At 30.4% G+C, this 16,082-nt stretch overlaps 1 protein-coding gene across 7 annotated transcripts in view; it reads right to left on the reverse strand.

Moving 5' to 3' along the window:
- Positions 1-1,477: 1,477 nt before the first annotated feature.
- LOC131851190 (dual 3',5'-cyclic-AMP and -GMP phosphodiesterase 11) overlaps positions 1,478-16,082 on the reverse strand; it is a 146,849-nt gene continuing 132,244 nt past the window's right edge. For 6 of the 7 annotated variants that reach the window (XM_059201643.1, XM_059201642.1, XM_059201641.1 and 3 more), the window contains 10 exons: positions 15,125-15,283; positions 14,391-14,525; positions 9,555-9,704; positions 7,180-7,230; positions 6,308-6,562; positions 5,913-6,022; positions 5,340-5,528; positions 4,319-4,547; positions 3,729-3,812; positions 1,478-3,059 (listed from right to left, as the gene is read on the reverse strand). In XM_059201643.1, the coding sequence (XP_059057626.1) occupies positions 2,715-3,059; positions 3,729-3,812; positions 4,319-4,547; positions 5,340-5,528; positions 5,913-6,022; positions 6,308-6,562; positions 7,180-7,230; positions 9,555-9,704; positions 14,391-14,525; positions 15,125-15,283 (1,707 nt within the window). In that variant the 3' untranslated portion in view covers positions 1,478-2,714. The remainder of the gene's footprint in view (positions 3,060-3,728; positions 3,813-4,318; positions 4,548-5,339; positions 5,529-5,912; positions 6,023-6,307; positions 6,563-7,179; positions 7,231-9,554; positions 9,705-14,390; positions 14,526-15,124; positions 15,284-16,082) is intronic. The other variant, XM_059201639.1, reaches the window with a different exon arrangement.

Below are 16,082 nucleotides of genomic sequence, written 5' to 3' on the forward strand. Positions count from 1 at the left end.
ACTTACAATAATCTTATAATTAGTGTTGTACATAGTTTATTACCACAATTAATTTGAGATTTTTCACGTAGTAAATATCTATACGCTTATAGAGAGAATTATTCCAATTAGAAAATACTGTATTTGTTTATTATATCAGTGAAATTGGTCATATTTTCTATGAAATAGCAAGAAAATTTAGTAAATATTTGAATATATGAGTATAGATCGCGAAACACAGTAAACGTAATTTACTTATCACTAAAAACTTATTAGGTACATTAAACGACTCTAATAGCTTTAAACTGCCTATAGTAAAGCAAAATAAAGCTTAGATGTATGCTGTTCTAGTCGTATTATGATATTTAATCTGTAATTCACGATTACTGCATTTCTAACCTTCTATTTTATCTAATATATAGAATTTGAAGCGATCTTCTTTTATAATAGAAAATGATGATATTATTTTATCTTTCGTAACAGATTTTGTTAAACTGCAATAAATAGTTTGTCTATTAATATTTAAATATTATCAATTATCATTATAGAAACACTAATAAAAGATGTACATCAAAATAAGAATTGGTCATCTCTGCTTAACAATACGAAATACGAGTATGACATAAATAATTTATCCTTTAATGTTCTACCTGGTAATGTTCATATAAAACGAAAGTGCCAAAACGTCAGTGCCAACGCTCAACAGCCGTTGATAGTCTCTGAAAAATTGATGACATTCTAGGTTCTTCTCTGTCTTAAACTTTTTTCACGGCTCTTTACAACTGAGTTAAATAGGTCGTTAAATAAATATTTATTGCAGTTTATACAATATTAATTTCAAAAAGCTTTTCATACAAGTAGTCAAAATTTATATAAAAAAAAAAAATAACAGCGATAAGTCTTGATTATACAATATTTAATTGACAAATATTTTTGTTTTTTATACGTAGGTAATATAATAGACGACACAAATAATAGTTATGGACTGGAACAAATTGGAATGGATAATTGGGTGCCGTAACTGTCTCTAGGTAAATGTCATTGCGAGGCAAAAGTTCCATAAAACGTTCAAACTGGAAACGGTCTACGAAATCAAATTTTATAATAAGTACTTACCAAATATATACAATACATTAGTATTGTTCTATTATTTACATGTGCAGGAAGTACTTTGTACGCACACGAAAACCAACACATCATATGAATTCCGTCATTACATTAAATAATATATTATCATGGATACATATAATTTTATACTTTGATTATAAAAAAAATAATTTAAATAACGCTAAAACAATTGATAATAAATATTGAAATATGTCATAATATATTTAAAGAAAGAATTAGGTAAAATTATTCTCATAATATTGAAGCTATGTATTTTTTATGAACTCCAATATAATGAATTGAATAAATAGTTTCTGAAAAACAAATTAATGATATGGTTATGTATAATGTATATGGTTATTTACGTAGATCTCGTAATTATAATTATAAAATAACTTATTACGGAAATCGTGTGTGTACTTCTTATTAACAAAAAATCTTTGTCTCAAACAATAACAGGTAACCAAACCCTTAAATATTTGAATTAATCGGGTTTATACAAATCTTACCTTTTATGTATTACATTAATCGAACTTAATAGGATCAAATTATTATCTTCATACTTTATAATACTCATAGCTTGAATGTTTTAATTTTAATAATAAATCATAACTAAAAATCAACAATTCAGTAATACCTAATTATTTTTTTTTGGTATTTTGGTCAGTTGCTTGATAACTACGTCACGACAGTTAGGCCCTGCATTTTCTACTGTTAGAATATTCCTCAAAAACAAATCTTCAATGTTTATTGAAAATTGTATATAGGTATCTTAAATGATACGAAATCTAGCGACACACGAATAACTTCATGTAATACATAAGAATAGGCGAATGAGGTAAATCAACACATTTATTATGGCTATATACTTTTTGAAATCCTTATAAATTTTACTTAATTAGTTAAATTTTATAATAGATCCACATCAGACTATAATAAAATAATCAGTTATAGAGAATTCAAAAAGTACAAGGCCACACTTAGGTACATACTTGAAGACTTCTTAAAGGTACTTAAAAAATGTAAAGCTAAAATGAAGTGTACAAAAATAGTGCGACATGAGAACTTATCCGTAATGGGTACGCCATGCGTTAGATGAATTTCAAATTCGACTAAAATCGTCTATTTACTACACAAATATCACACAATCCATTCGCAACACACTTCACTCTCGAATAATTGTCCCTGGATTCAAGTAGACCAATAGAAAATGATATGAGTTATTAATCACGGCGCGCGCAGACATACTTTTGCCTATATTTGAAGCAAGTAAAGCGAATACCTACTCATTTAATTTAGTACTATAATTGGAAAATTTATTCAATAACTCCTTAATTGTTTTTAGACATTATGTTTACATGAATGAGGCGGTAATAATAACTATATAAAGTCAAATCTATTGTAGAAGATGAATAGTGAAATAAAATTCCAAATTTCATTATACATATATAAAGTATGAAATAATTTAGACTATAAAAATATATTCGAAATTCGTTGGTTTTGAATAAAACATTCTAATTTAAAAATTTGGCTTGTCTATTGGCCTTCGAAACAGGGTATGGACGCAATCCACATTTAATAAGACGTGTTTCACTATATCACAATGTCATATTCATATTTCAATTAATTTAATTTAAATCATTTAAATGACAAAATTTATTAGGATCCCTCGGCATTGCGAGAACGTTGTTGCAAAGTAGACCGACGACAGGGTTCTCGAGATTTTCATATTTCGAATTGGTCTCTGATGAGAGACTGACGGCGCCACTGCTATCGCCTTCGTACGTGTTTTCCGTATCGTCCACGTTTTGAGAACTGAGACTCGATTTGTCATTCTTTTCATTCATATGCTCCCTTTCCTGTACCGAATAATCAATTTTCTCGCCGTTATTAGCCATCTCGATCCAATGAGCTTTATTGCTTTTCACTCGATCGAGTAATGGCTGCAACGCTGGTGAAAGTACCGCGAACGCCTAAAACCAAGACAATTTGTATATTAATCATAATACAAACAAGGTACACTTTGTAAAAATTCAACTGCGTCGATATCTCACATTAAAATAATAGATCGAGTATTTAATTATTACTCTAAAATAATCCAATTATTGTAACAAACAATATTTTTTTGTTCCATTCACAAAACTGAGCTGACTAAATAACTTAATTATTTTAATTAGTAGTACAAATAGTTTTCGTCACTACTATTTGTATAATATCAGTACAACTGATTTGAGGATTTGTACCAGTACTACTGATCAGTATTTTAGTACAATATGTTACACGAAAAATATTATGCTCTTCATGTCTATAGGCGACAGCTATTGTTTTTCAACAGGTGGTGGTGGTGATATTGTTATATTTGTAAATCTTAATATATGTATATTATGTTTGTCACCTAACTCCTAAATGGCTGGACCTATTTCGATGAAATATTATGCTCATATTTCACTGAGTTCTTTTTATTAAAAATACTAATAATTAGGCACTACTTTTCCGGACGAGATGAAGTCTACCGGGTCCGCTTAGTGTATAACAATAATGTTGAACAATATAATATATTTCGGACCCATTAAAAAACAAAATAATACATACATATTTTTATATCAAAATATGTTAATATATTATTTTATGTACTTCCTTACCTCATAAATAGGCAGACAAATAGTATCAATAAATTTGACTTGCATAGCGGGGAGTTCGTCTTCCTTATCTCTATTCATTAAGTCCTGAAAGCAAACGTAATGACTGTATTTTATCACTATTAACTTAGAGAATATATACCTATATAAATGACTTTTCTAGAACATTCTCATAGTAAAATTTACTTGTAAGTGTGAAGTATGACATTAATTCGAATGACATTCGTCCAACATTTCATTAAATTATAACTAAACGTTCTCTAACATACAACAAATAATAATTTCAGTTTTACTATCTTTGGAAATTAAGTTCTGATTAATGAAATCATATAAAATTAGTTACTATGTTACTGAATGAATAGATGGATGGATGGATATTTGTTACTTTTTATGCAAAAACTACTGAACGGATTTTGAAACTTTACAGTAATATAGCTTATACATCAGAATAACACATCGGCTATAAATTTCATGCGGGTGACCCCGCGAGCACAGTTAGTTTCAAAGTAAACAAAATAAAGATGGCATTAATAAAATAACTAATTATGGTGGTAAAATAACTAACAAAATATTTCGTTTATGAAAGAACTTACTATAGGCGTCAGATTTAAATTCTGCCTCTCCAAATCGCCCTGTCTAAAGAATTCTCCAGCTACCAAAGCGGCAACCCGTCTTTCAACGGGCCAAGGTTTTGTTATAGCGGCGAGGTCGCACGCTGTCATCAGCATGGCTCGGAGTAACCCCCGCCGCTCCTCACACTCACCCCACGCTGGACTCACTGTTCTATCGACGCTCACTAGGTCGATGAAAGGTTTGCGTTTACTGAAAATAATAAATATAAATAAATAAATAACCCTGGACAATTAACAGTGTCATCTTGTCCTACGGTAAGCAGAGCTTGTGGTATGGGTACTAGACTAGACTAACTAGATATTAGTTATATAAATGCTTATATACCTTTTTTTTGTAAATACATACATACTATACATATAAAACACCCAGACTGATACAAAAACTCATACTCACGAATACAAATGTTTGCACCGTGCGGGGAATGGAACCCGAGATAAAAAAAATTGCTTCTTCTAATCACCTAATGGTGACAACTATGAACTTTTACAAGTATTTATCTACACGTTAACGATATCGTATTACATATTACATAAAGGGTAAGAAAGTCTATCACAGACTATAGGTACATGTGCTGATATATTTACGCAACCCTGTTGGACCAATTCAATTACTCATGATAAGTGTCAGAGTGCCACGTATTTACACAAGGGGTTGACTTTTGGGGGCAATGTGTTTACCTGTGAAGAAGTTTTTGTCTTTTATGAAATAATGATTCTCATTTAATTATATAGATATAACCTTTATCGTTAAGTAATTAAAAATATAGGTTAAAATTATAATATAATGTATTCTTATCGAAGATTAAAATTATAAAATAAGTAATTGGTCTTAGTATGTCAAAAAAGTAGAAGAAAAATTTCGCTACTAGTGCAGATTTATAATTTAATATTTCACACTTATATCTAGAAAAAATTGCATTGTATTCATTTTTATATATAATATTAAAATATTAACTAAATAATAATACATATATTTATTTACCTAAAATATACAGCTAAATCGGTGGATAGTATAGCATCTTCGAGTACTTTCACTACTCTTTCATAGTCTTCGGAGGATAGATTCGCGAGAACCTGGTTTCCAGGCGAGTTCAGAATCATCAAACACTGATCAAAGTGATGATGCTCCATTGTCGATGTTGAGTACAGTTGTGCCAAAGGTGACGATGCTCTGAGGAAAAGATAAGTAATATTCGTGTAAGGTATTTACTTCGACATACAATTTTACGTAAATATATAAATATTAAAAGAGATATTGTTGGAGAATGAATACATAATACCATAATAACAGGGGGAAAAGGCTTGATAAGAGCAAGGCTGGAATTATAGACTTTTTTCCTAATTCCAAACAATTTGATATTGACAGATGTTCAAAACACTTCGAGTAATGCGACCTTCGGAGAGCTATTAATTAAATTATTAATAATGTTATCTACTGGTATAAACATAGTGTCTGAAGTTTTGAAGTAATAATACGTAATTATAGTAATAAAAGTAAAAAAGATGATGAATAATGTGCAAGAGAATTAAATGAAAATATTGTATATATTCATACTTAATTTGAAAAGAGTTATTGGTCCCTCGGTGATCAAGATCGTGACACAAACAGCCGATGATTAGAGCCAAACATTCTAGCTCCCCAAATATCTTCCACCACTGGGTCTCCTGAAAATAATTAAGCAACCCTATAGTTAAATTCAAGGAGGACAACGAAGAGTTACCATCATGAAAGCTACTATCACTCTGTCGATTGTGTACGACTAAGAAAGAGAATAGTTAAATTCAAAGAGGTGTAGTATTATAGAAGCAACTAATGTTCATTGAAACTTTACATTGATCAATATATATTGTTACTGCAGAAATTCGAAATCTAAGACTGTATAATAATCAATAAATGATTTATTACACAATAATTTTACAAGTTTCGGAGGTATAAACTTATAAACTTACAGTCAATATGGCGAACATCATCTGAGCAACGTTGAACGCGTGCCTCCAATTATGGTAGGTCACGTTCCTGTAGTTCTTCTTAACGCTTAGCAACCACCGGCAGAGCACACTGTAGTCGATATGAAATCGTTCCACGAAGTCTAAGTCCAAGAACATTCTAAGGCATGCCTTTAGAGTATCGTCGTCGGTTAGGTCGATATCATCAAATTCAAGCTCATGAAGACTGAAGTGTACAGAAGAGGGTATCCTTAGAGTCTGAAAAGTAAAGAAGGGGCTCGTTAAGTCCTGAAAATATTGGTAGTTTATATTTGAAATTACGGGATAAGAAGGCGTCTGGAATAGCAACACAAGCTTTGATATCACGCATGTCATATGATATCGTGATGACCGTACTGCTGTTTAATAGACAACACTTTCCATTAGCGCGCTGTCAGCTTATTTGCCATTCCAATTATATAAAAAAATAAGTACCATTTATTTATAGTTCATAAGGTCTTACAACTTATTGTACAATTTGGTCCGTCAGTCCAACTGCAATAGTGTTATAAATAAAAATTAAATTAAAAAAATTTACAAGTGATGACAATTAACACCCTTATTGGATAATGTTATGAAGTTACATACATAGATATATGTATATAGGAATATTCTCAATTCGCAAACAGCGCGCGCGGAATGTTGAACATTCCACTTAACATTCCACGCGGACAGTACATTTCAATAAATTGATATGTCAAAATGTTGCTACTTTGTATTACTTGAATTTCAATAACTCCTAAGTAAAAAAAAAACTATATTAATTAGTCAACCTAATAATATCAACAGGATTGTACTTATAATAATAAATTATGCAAACAGATGAATAAACTCACCCGTAATCGCTGAGCGTCGTCTAACGAGGCGGATGCGTGGTAACTTAATACCTGTAATTTAATGAAAAAAATAATCAGAATCTATTGATATCAAGTCAAGTCAGTAAATATATTCATATGGTACATATATACTTTTATAAAACATCGTTGGCATATTAATTTTTGAAAGACAAAAAGAAGGAATAATTAAATTCTATTAAGACTAAGATACGGATAAAATGGAAGATATTAATAGCAGATTTCGTTCATTAATTCCTTTTTAAGACTTCATAATTTTATTTTCCCTGTACTACACAGATTCGTTATAATTCATTTTTTGTTTTGTTACATTGGATTTTTCTAAAAATATATGGACGGAAATATCTTAAATATACGTGATGTTCACTCATAAATACATAAAAGTCATCGTAAAAATATCAAGAAGTTCACGAACGTTCAAGTTCAGAACGTTTTTGAAACAATATTAAAGAATTTATGAGCCTAACGGCTCATCTGATAAAGAACATTGGTATCGCAATGTCGAAGAAACTGCAGGTTCTATATTCTTAGATTTATAAATAAATATATCACAATACAATTTTCAATTTCCACAAGCTTTATAGACTCAGATATTTTAAGCAAAAATGAAACTTCATTAGATAATTACTATATAAGAGTGGTACTAAGCGCTTTAAATAATGCTATATTTAAATTGGTTAAACATCGTACTTGGTACGTGTAATTTATAATTTATATTATTCATATATGTACTTATATATAAAAACTTTAGTAGCGAGGTTTTGAATGCCATTATTATAGTTTTATTTTATTTACATTTACATTACATTACATTCACATCGTTTTTAGCTGAATTGTTTACGTATTATTATTGAATACGTATTTAAGTTATTACAAATATATACTTTTTGTGAAGTAGACGAATAGTATTTAGTAAGAATAGTACTTTAAAACATAATCTTACTCTAATAATAGTAGATGATTTTTAATAAAGGTTATATAATTTTCTTCTTACTAATATTATAAATGCGAAAATTTGTGAGTATGGATGGATAGATGTTCGTCACTCTTTCACGTAAAAAACTTCTGAAGGGATTTTGAAGAAATTTACAAAAATAGATTATATATGTACATCAGAATAACATACAACCTCTCATTTAACACTAGGTTTACGGGACCCGTCAATTTGACGGATTTCAAACTTTGAAATGAAACACGCAAAAAACCATAGCATTAATCTTAACTATTTTGCATCGTAAATTTATAATTTCATTAAAAGAGTTTATACGCACAATTAGTATTTTCCTAAGCTTTATAAATTTTGAAAATTGTATCTTGTATACCTATTTCTACGGAACCCGTCAATTTGACGGGTTAGCTGATTACGTCAACAATCCTTATATATTTGCTTCGCTTGTAAAATTATACCTCTAAATGCAAATATAAGACTAAAAGAAAGGGTTAAGACCCCGCCCCCCCTCCAACTCATAGTCTCAATAGCGCCTCGATAACGAATTGTGTAGCCCGGGTGTCAAATCCTCGCGTTATTCGAAACTCAAAGCGTGCAGCAGACTAAATGTCGTATCGAAAAGATATTCAGTTCATGTGTTGGTGCAAACATAAACAACACACACAAGGAACTTTCACAGACTTCGGTAGCAGATGGCACGCAAATATAGTGTGAAAGCAGGGTGTTTTCGATGGCCTCTCCAAGTTTTTTATAATATTTTAGATTTGGCAGCGATAAACGCGTGGATATTGTACAAAGAGTGTACCGGATCGAAAATATCCAGAAAGGAGTTTATATTTTCTTTAGCCGATGAATTAGCTGGAAAAAACAAGGAGAACGTTCGTTACAGTTCAGACGTTTCAGATCGGTCACTTTCAACATCGGGAGTGCGAAAAAGTTGCCAAGTGGGCTACTGTAATAAAAATAGAAGCAGTAATTGCTGTATGTATTGTAAAAATATCGTATGCGGAAAATGCACAAAAGAAATTCAATATGTATGTAAAAAATGTCCTCGATAAATATGATTATATAGCCTTTATATTATTGTTATCATTTTCGTAATAACTTAACAAAAAATTTGACTTATAAGTATTTTATTTTTACGTGAAGCCTTATATTGTTAAACTCAGATTTAGTTTGAATAAATTGATTTTTTAAAAATAAATACGTATTTTCATCCACCCGTCAATTTGACGGATGCTCGTAGAGATAGATATATAAGAAACGCCCGTAAACCTAGTGTTAACATGATATTATGTACACTGGGCGAAATATAATGATAAATGTCAAATAAGTGTGATGTACAAAGTTGCACGGGTCAGCGAAGAACGAAGAACGAAGTGAATTTAGTAGACATAATAATACTTACATCAAGTGTAACACTCTGCTTTGCCATAGCTGTGATGGCCTTCTCATACATGTGCGTGTTGTGGATCCCCATACCGCAAAATATAGCGAATGCTTCGACGAAATTCTCGTCGTTTTTGGTGAAAAGCAGTTCATCAAATTTGTTGACTAGCTGTAACAATAAAATACAGTGTATATAAGTGTGATTTACTACTACACATTACAGTATCTGTACTAATATTATAAAGAGATGACAGACAGTGGATTTTGTTATGAGGGAAGTAAACTTTGAAATCACTGCAATGGTTTGATACATTATTTCACTGCATGATAAGTACATTATTCCAGAGAAATATACGCTATATAGTATTTAAATATATACAAAACACAAAAAGTAATGAGTGCTCTAGATTAGTCGAAGTCGCGATGTGCATTTTTTTTAAAACTGGCAAGAAGTTGCAAACCTTTTCTGGAGAGCAAAGATATTATTTCTTAATTCAATTAAAATTATAGCAAATTTGATATGTACCTAAGTTCCAGTATTTATACTTGCTTACGATTTTTCACGGATGATATTGATATCGTGAATATAGCTACTATTCAGCCACACTACATACTTTTTTTACCTTTTTCGAATGGGATAAAAGTTGACTGCTCACCTGATATATGTAATATTGGATATATGTAATATAATAGCATAGCACATCAGGTTATCATGTGACACCCGTGATACCACTCATGCGTAGCTACGCCTCACGCCATGATATCTTAGTCCTCTGGAGTAGCTACTCCAGAGGACTAAGATATCATGCCTCTTATCCTGTAATTTTACTGCACCCTACGACTAAAACAAAGCATGCTGTTCAACAACAGAAATAGGTGAGACTGTTACCAACTGACACCAACTGTTACAGATACCAAACGTTACTGATACCAACGCAAAAGACATTTTACAGTTTGTCTAATGTGTACTATTCTTTGAATATAAGAATCTAACAGTGTTAAGTAAGGCAATTCAATTCACTATGGAAGTACGTGTTAGTTTGTATATGAAACTGAATGACCAAATTACATCATAATTACATCCAGCAGATCGTATGCGAAGTACGAGTAATAACGTCTATAGACACTTTAATTAAGTATAGATTGTCGTATAATGCGGATAAAAGAGAGTCACGTTTCAAAGATACTGTACCGTATACTTAAAATCATTAATTACTACTACTACGACTACAGTTCAAAAGGCAAACTTTTCTTAGCAACGTGGAGCAAACTTTAAGGCGAGCGATTTTAAATTACATTGAAAAATAAATTATAATTAATTCAGCAATGTTATCTCCATAAGTATTATTATAACTAGCGACTCGCCCTGCTTCGCTTAATAACAACTTCCTCAGAAATCACTCTTTTGACGAATAAAAACTGCATGACTTTGTTTTATAATGTGTATAAAAAAATCTACCAGAATATAATGTACCTAGATTTTTTAATAATGAATTATTCTACTATAAATAATCAATTAGTAACTTCCCTTCATATTTTCTATTAAAAAATAAAATAAAAGAATCTTCAAAAATTTAATCTACAGACGAAAACTTTCCGACTTTGCTCTCCAAGTAACCATAATTTTGCAAGATAAAATACCTAACTGTATAATATATTGCGAACAGCATTATAAGGAAAGTCTATAAAACTCTCTGTTATGAAAGTGTTGTAATAACGAAATTATGGAAACAACTTAGTGGAGTTTGTTGTACGAGACCCTCTAATAAAGTCTAGGTTTAATATTCCACAATAAACGAGAGAGATATTTTTGATAATTTCGATTTAAAATGTCATTACACACAGCTGTTAGTTACAAATTTTGAATTGTCACTTTGTATGAGACGATAACATTTTACAAAAACTTTACATGAATATATTTAACCACAAAATAAGGGATTAAAATATTTTAGCCATAGTCACAATATTTACAAAGATAGTATAATTTAGTAAAATCACTATTTTTTTTAATACACAGACAGCCGAGGCCGGTGTCCACTTAGTGTCGTTGAGCCGACGAACTAAGTATTCATTTTAACATTTAACAAAAAAATATAATACGTAACATATAACCTACAATTATACTGAAACAATCGTCAATTCTCGACGAGAGTCGTCGTCGTCATAAATTATCCAATCCAAAAGCAGTCGATAAATTAAAAACATTAAATATTATTTGGACTTCAAGAATAAATTCATTTTCCAATTGAGTCGTATTATCTTAATACATAAAAAAATCATAACGTATGACACCTTCTGTGAAAAGATTTCGTAGTTCTGTAATAATTACTTTTCAATGAATTGCAATAAAGATAAAGTGACAGTGACATTTTGTTTGTATAACAGTGACTCACCTCACTACAGTCTTATCGCTTAAACTTTAATAGGTTGTGGTCCATTAAATGTAAGTACAACTATATAATCTCGTGGATGCTGTCACTAACTACCCTATGTGGAATATATGGAAATTAAAGCGATCAACTGTAATGTGTACCTGTTTGTAATCCAATACGACCTTTATGACATTCAAAATAAGGGTTCTTTGCCACAACTGTTGGTATATCTGTTATAGGCTCCTGCATATTCGTAAATGGTCAAGTCAAATGGTTAAAGATATTGCCCAAATGAAATTAAGGAACAAAATGACATCGTAAAAGCTAACTGATATTGCCTTATCCAAATTCTGTTTAGTTACTCCTATATCCGCGTACAAAATGACGTAACGAAACATAAAGTATGGGTTCGATGCAATTTTATACTATCCTGAAAATGACCTCGATCTTTTGTACCAGAATCTGTCGCATTGCGCAATAGTTCAATAAAAACTTTGCAGTTTTGGGTACATAAACATTTACCACAATGTTTCTGTTCTATTTAACTAATTGTAACATTTACTTGCTAAATCCACAAGAATAGTTATATATACACTGTGCGGCGTTTAATAGATTAACTTGAGTCCGGGCGAAATCCGGATATACATAGATATATACCTGAAGGCAAAAATGTAAGATTTCTCAAAGTACAATAATTCTTCATAAGCGAATTATGTTTCTATATACGGGAATTATGTTAGACAATTTTTAGAAATCTTTGATGGAAAAATTTATTGTAATCAGCACTGCCAAAAATTTGAAGACTATCCAAATAAATATTTGAATCGGATTCATTATTTGACTTCTTATATAAAATTAGTTTTATAAGTATAACGTTTTAAAGTTTTACGGAGTCGTATAATAGTATATTTTTCAATAACGTATTATTTCTAAAATTTATTCATAGGTTTCATGGGATAATTTACAATATTTGTTAGAGTGAACCTAACAAATAATGTATCATATTACATGATATCTAAACATTTATCTATAGAAATGTACGTATACAATAGTGCATTAGTTTTCAGTGGCTATAAATTAGTACCTACTGTAACTCTCGTATTCACATTTTGAATTGGCAAGACAATTTATTACTGTCACTTCGTATTCAGTCGCAGAATAACCATTATCTCTGAATGCTTCACTCTACGCTCTTTGAATATCACAAACGCTGTTTCCTACGTTAATCACTTAATACAATAATTTATGACCAAGTATCACGAACATGTGGAATAATTATGATGAGAAATATGAAAATTATCGTTAGTATGGTTTTGATATCTAGTCATAACACTCTGATAGGTACGATACATCGCTTTAAAGTTACTTTATATACTCAGATGATAAAACTACATCTACAAGAAAACTACGGCATTTACGGCTCAAAAAACGCTGACCTTGTTCGAAATATGCAGATGGTCAAGACGTTCTATATAAGGTAAAGCCAAGGTGAAATAGAATAAAGCAGAGAAAGATTACTGATCATAACAATGATTAAACTTTGAAAGAGAAAGTAAAGTATGATACGTATGCCTAATTACTTGTATTACCTATTGAAAAAATCGACTTAACTTATAGACATTAAATATATACATATTACAGCCGATTTCCAAGAATTTTCTTTACTTATTTCAAGTACAGCTCAATACAATTCTAATTAATACAATCACATGTAATTAAATAGTGTTAGTAAGATATGTTTACATTACACGCATGCCTAATTCCATATTCATTTACATGCCCATTGTCACATAAATGAGGGAGTAAACAAAGTATGACAAATGACTGATGATGAAAATAATTTAACGAGTTATTCATGAATTAGTATAGGAATCTAAAGATACAGTGGAAAATTTTTGGCGGTTTAACAAAACATCCTACACGGATTCAATTTTGGTTAGATTGGAAGTCTATAGTATATAGAATATTATAAAGGGACAGAGAGAGGATTTCGTTATGAGTAAAATAAACTCTGGTACTACCGCACTGATTTGTGAAATTCCTTGTTCGAAAGGTACATAATTTTAGAGTGACATAGACCATATATTGTATTAAAGTATATACTCTAACATTGTTTTGAGAGGGTCACTAGACTTCAATACACCATCAAAAGACTATTTTCACCTATACCAAATATATTCTAAGATTTCACATAACCTCTGTCATAAATCTGTACACATTTGTAAATTAAGTAGTAGGAAATTGAATAAGTGAAGTATTAATTATCTTATTTGGTTAGCCGCTTTGACGGCTGGATTGTATTGTTAAAAACTAATTAGGTATAGCCGATCATTGTCTACATTTTTATTTATAATGTAAATGTACATAAAGTATAGCTAATTCAGCATTACCTTACATATATATATTATGAACAATGGTTACACTTTTATTATGCATACAAAATATGTGTATATTATACAATGATATAAGAATATAATATGTACCTGGATGACTCCAATAATTCTTCCCTCGGAGTTTTTGATAGCCATACACAAAATTGTATTGTGTTTAAAACCCGTGCCATCATCCACTGAGGGGTCAAATCGTGCGTCTAAGTAGGCATCTGCGATGTTTACTGTCTGTAAGAAATACTTTCGTTAAATAAAATCTTTATACATATCTATAAATATTTTATAAATTTATAAGAAAACGAAAAATATCTGAGTGAGGTTTATAAAAAATATTTGCAGCAAAAAATTTTCTATAAGAGGAATGATGATTTTTCGAGGCGCTGAAATATTCTATTCCCCAGAAACGGGAAAATTATAATGCCTTTTGTGTTTTTTATCTACAGTATGTTATAATATTTTAACACAATTTATTCGTTACAACGCGCTTTAGTTATTTTATTGTATTTGTATATTAAGGTATATTTTAGAATAAAATTGAGGGAAATTATTGATGAACTAATTTAACGAAATTCACCGAAACAAATGGAAATAATTGGATTATTTTTAGTTACAAAAAAATAAAATAAGTTATAGCCACATTTTATGTATCGCAAGATAGTTTTATTTTATATTATAACATACATAATATACAAGTCAGAATAGCGAACGTAACAAATTAAAAATATGGTCGCAGTGTATTCAAGACGGCGTCATTAAATTGGAATTAAGTCTAGATTACTTTATGTTATTTAGCATTCGAGAAAAAATAGCATTAAAAACAAAATTACCTCGCCAGTTGTAGCTACGTAGCCGGTGATACCGATGTTGATGGGAAATCGGCTCTCATACGGAGAGGTCCGAGGGGTGCCAGGTTCCGCGTCATCACCTGCTTCTAAGTCGAAAACTCGGGAGAAACTTCCTTTTGAAGCTTCATGGACCAGTAATACCTGCGATAATAATAATATAAGTAAATATATATATATACATAACTTGTAGTGCTCATGACTTAGCCCATGTGTACATTTGTAAATCGCCATCTATTATATGTTTAATAAAATTGTAGGTGGCGCATTGGACATTAAACATTTTCACAAAATGAATTATTGCCCTCTTCTTTTATCCAACTTCTTTATCAACAATATCCTATTTATATGTTAACATTGACACACAAATAGACAGATTTCCTCTCGTCATGATTTTACAAATATTTTTCTAACGACGGATAATAAGATAAGCATGATGTCTGGTCAGATAATCCATAGTGAAGAATTCATCATGGTTTCTGGTAAAACATGTATAAGAGACATACATTTATTGTGAGTAGTAACTATTCTAGTGTCATCATAATACCATGATATTTTCATAATAATATTTTCTTCCATCCTTATTAAATATCAGTTGTGAAGTTTTAAGGTTCTAATTACAACATTGTGTAAATACCAATTTTAAAATTATAAATTTATATATGTACATATTTTTAAATGATGAAGTAAAAACCGTTCCCGTTTTGATTTACTTAAAAAACATCTGAAAACGCAAATTAAACGCAGTATCGTGTAGTTTCGTGAGCTTGTTCATTTAAATGCAAATTGAGGTCAAGCATAATTTGAACCTACAAAGTATTAATTTAACTTGAAAACTGGACTGAGACAAAGAATTTAACGGCACAAATAGAGGTCATTTTAAGTGTGATTTTGAATGGAATTAGATTGAGAATCAAATCTAATGACCGTAAATACTAATCCT

This window comes from Achroia grisella, unplaced genomic scaffold (genome assembly GCF_030625045.1).
Source record: "Achroia grisella isolate CSIRO2021 unplaced genomic scaffold, CSIRO_AGI_Agris_v1 utg782, whole genome shotgun sequence".
In the NCBI taxonomy this organism is placed as follows: Eukaryota; Metazoa; Arthropoda; class Insecta; order Lepidoptera; family Pyralidae; genus Achroia; species Achroia grisella.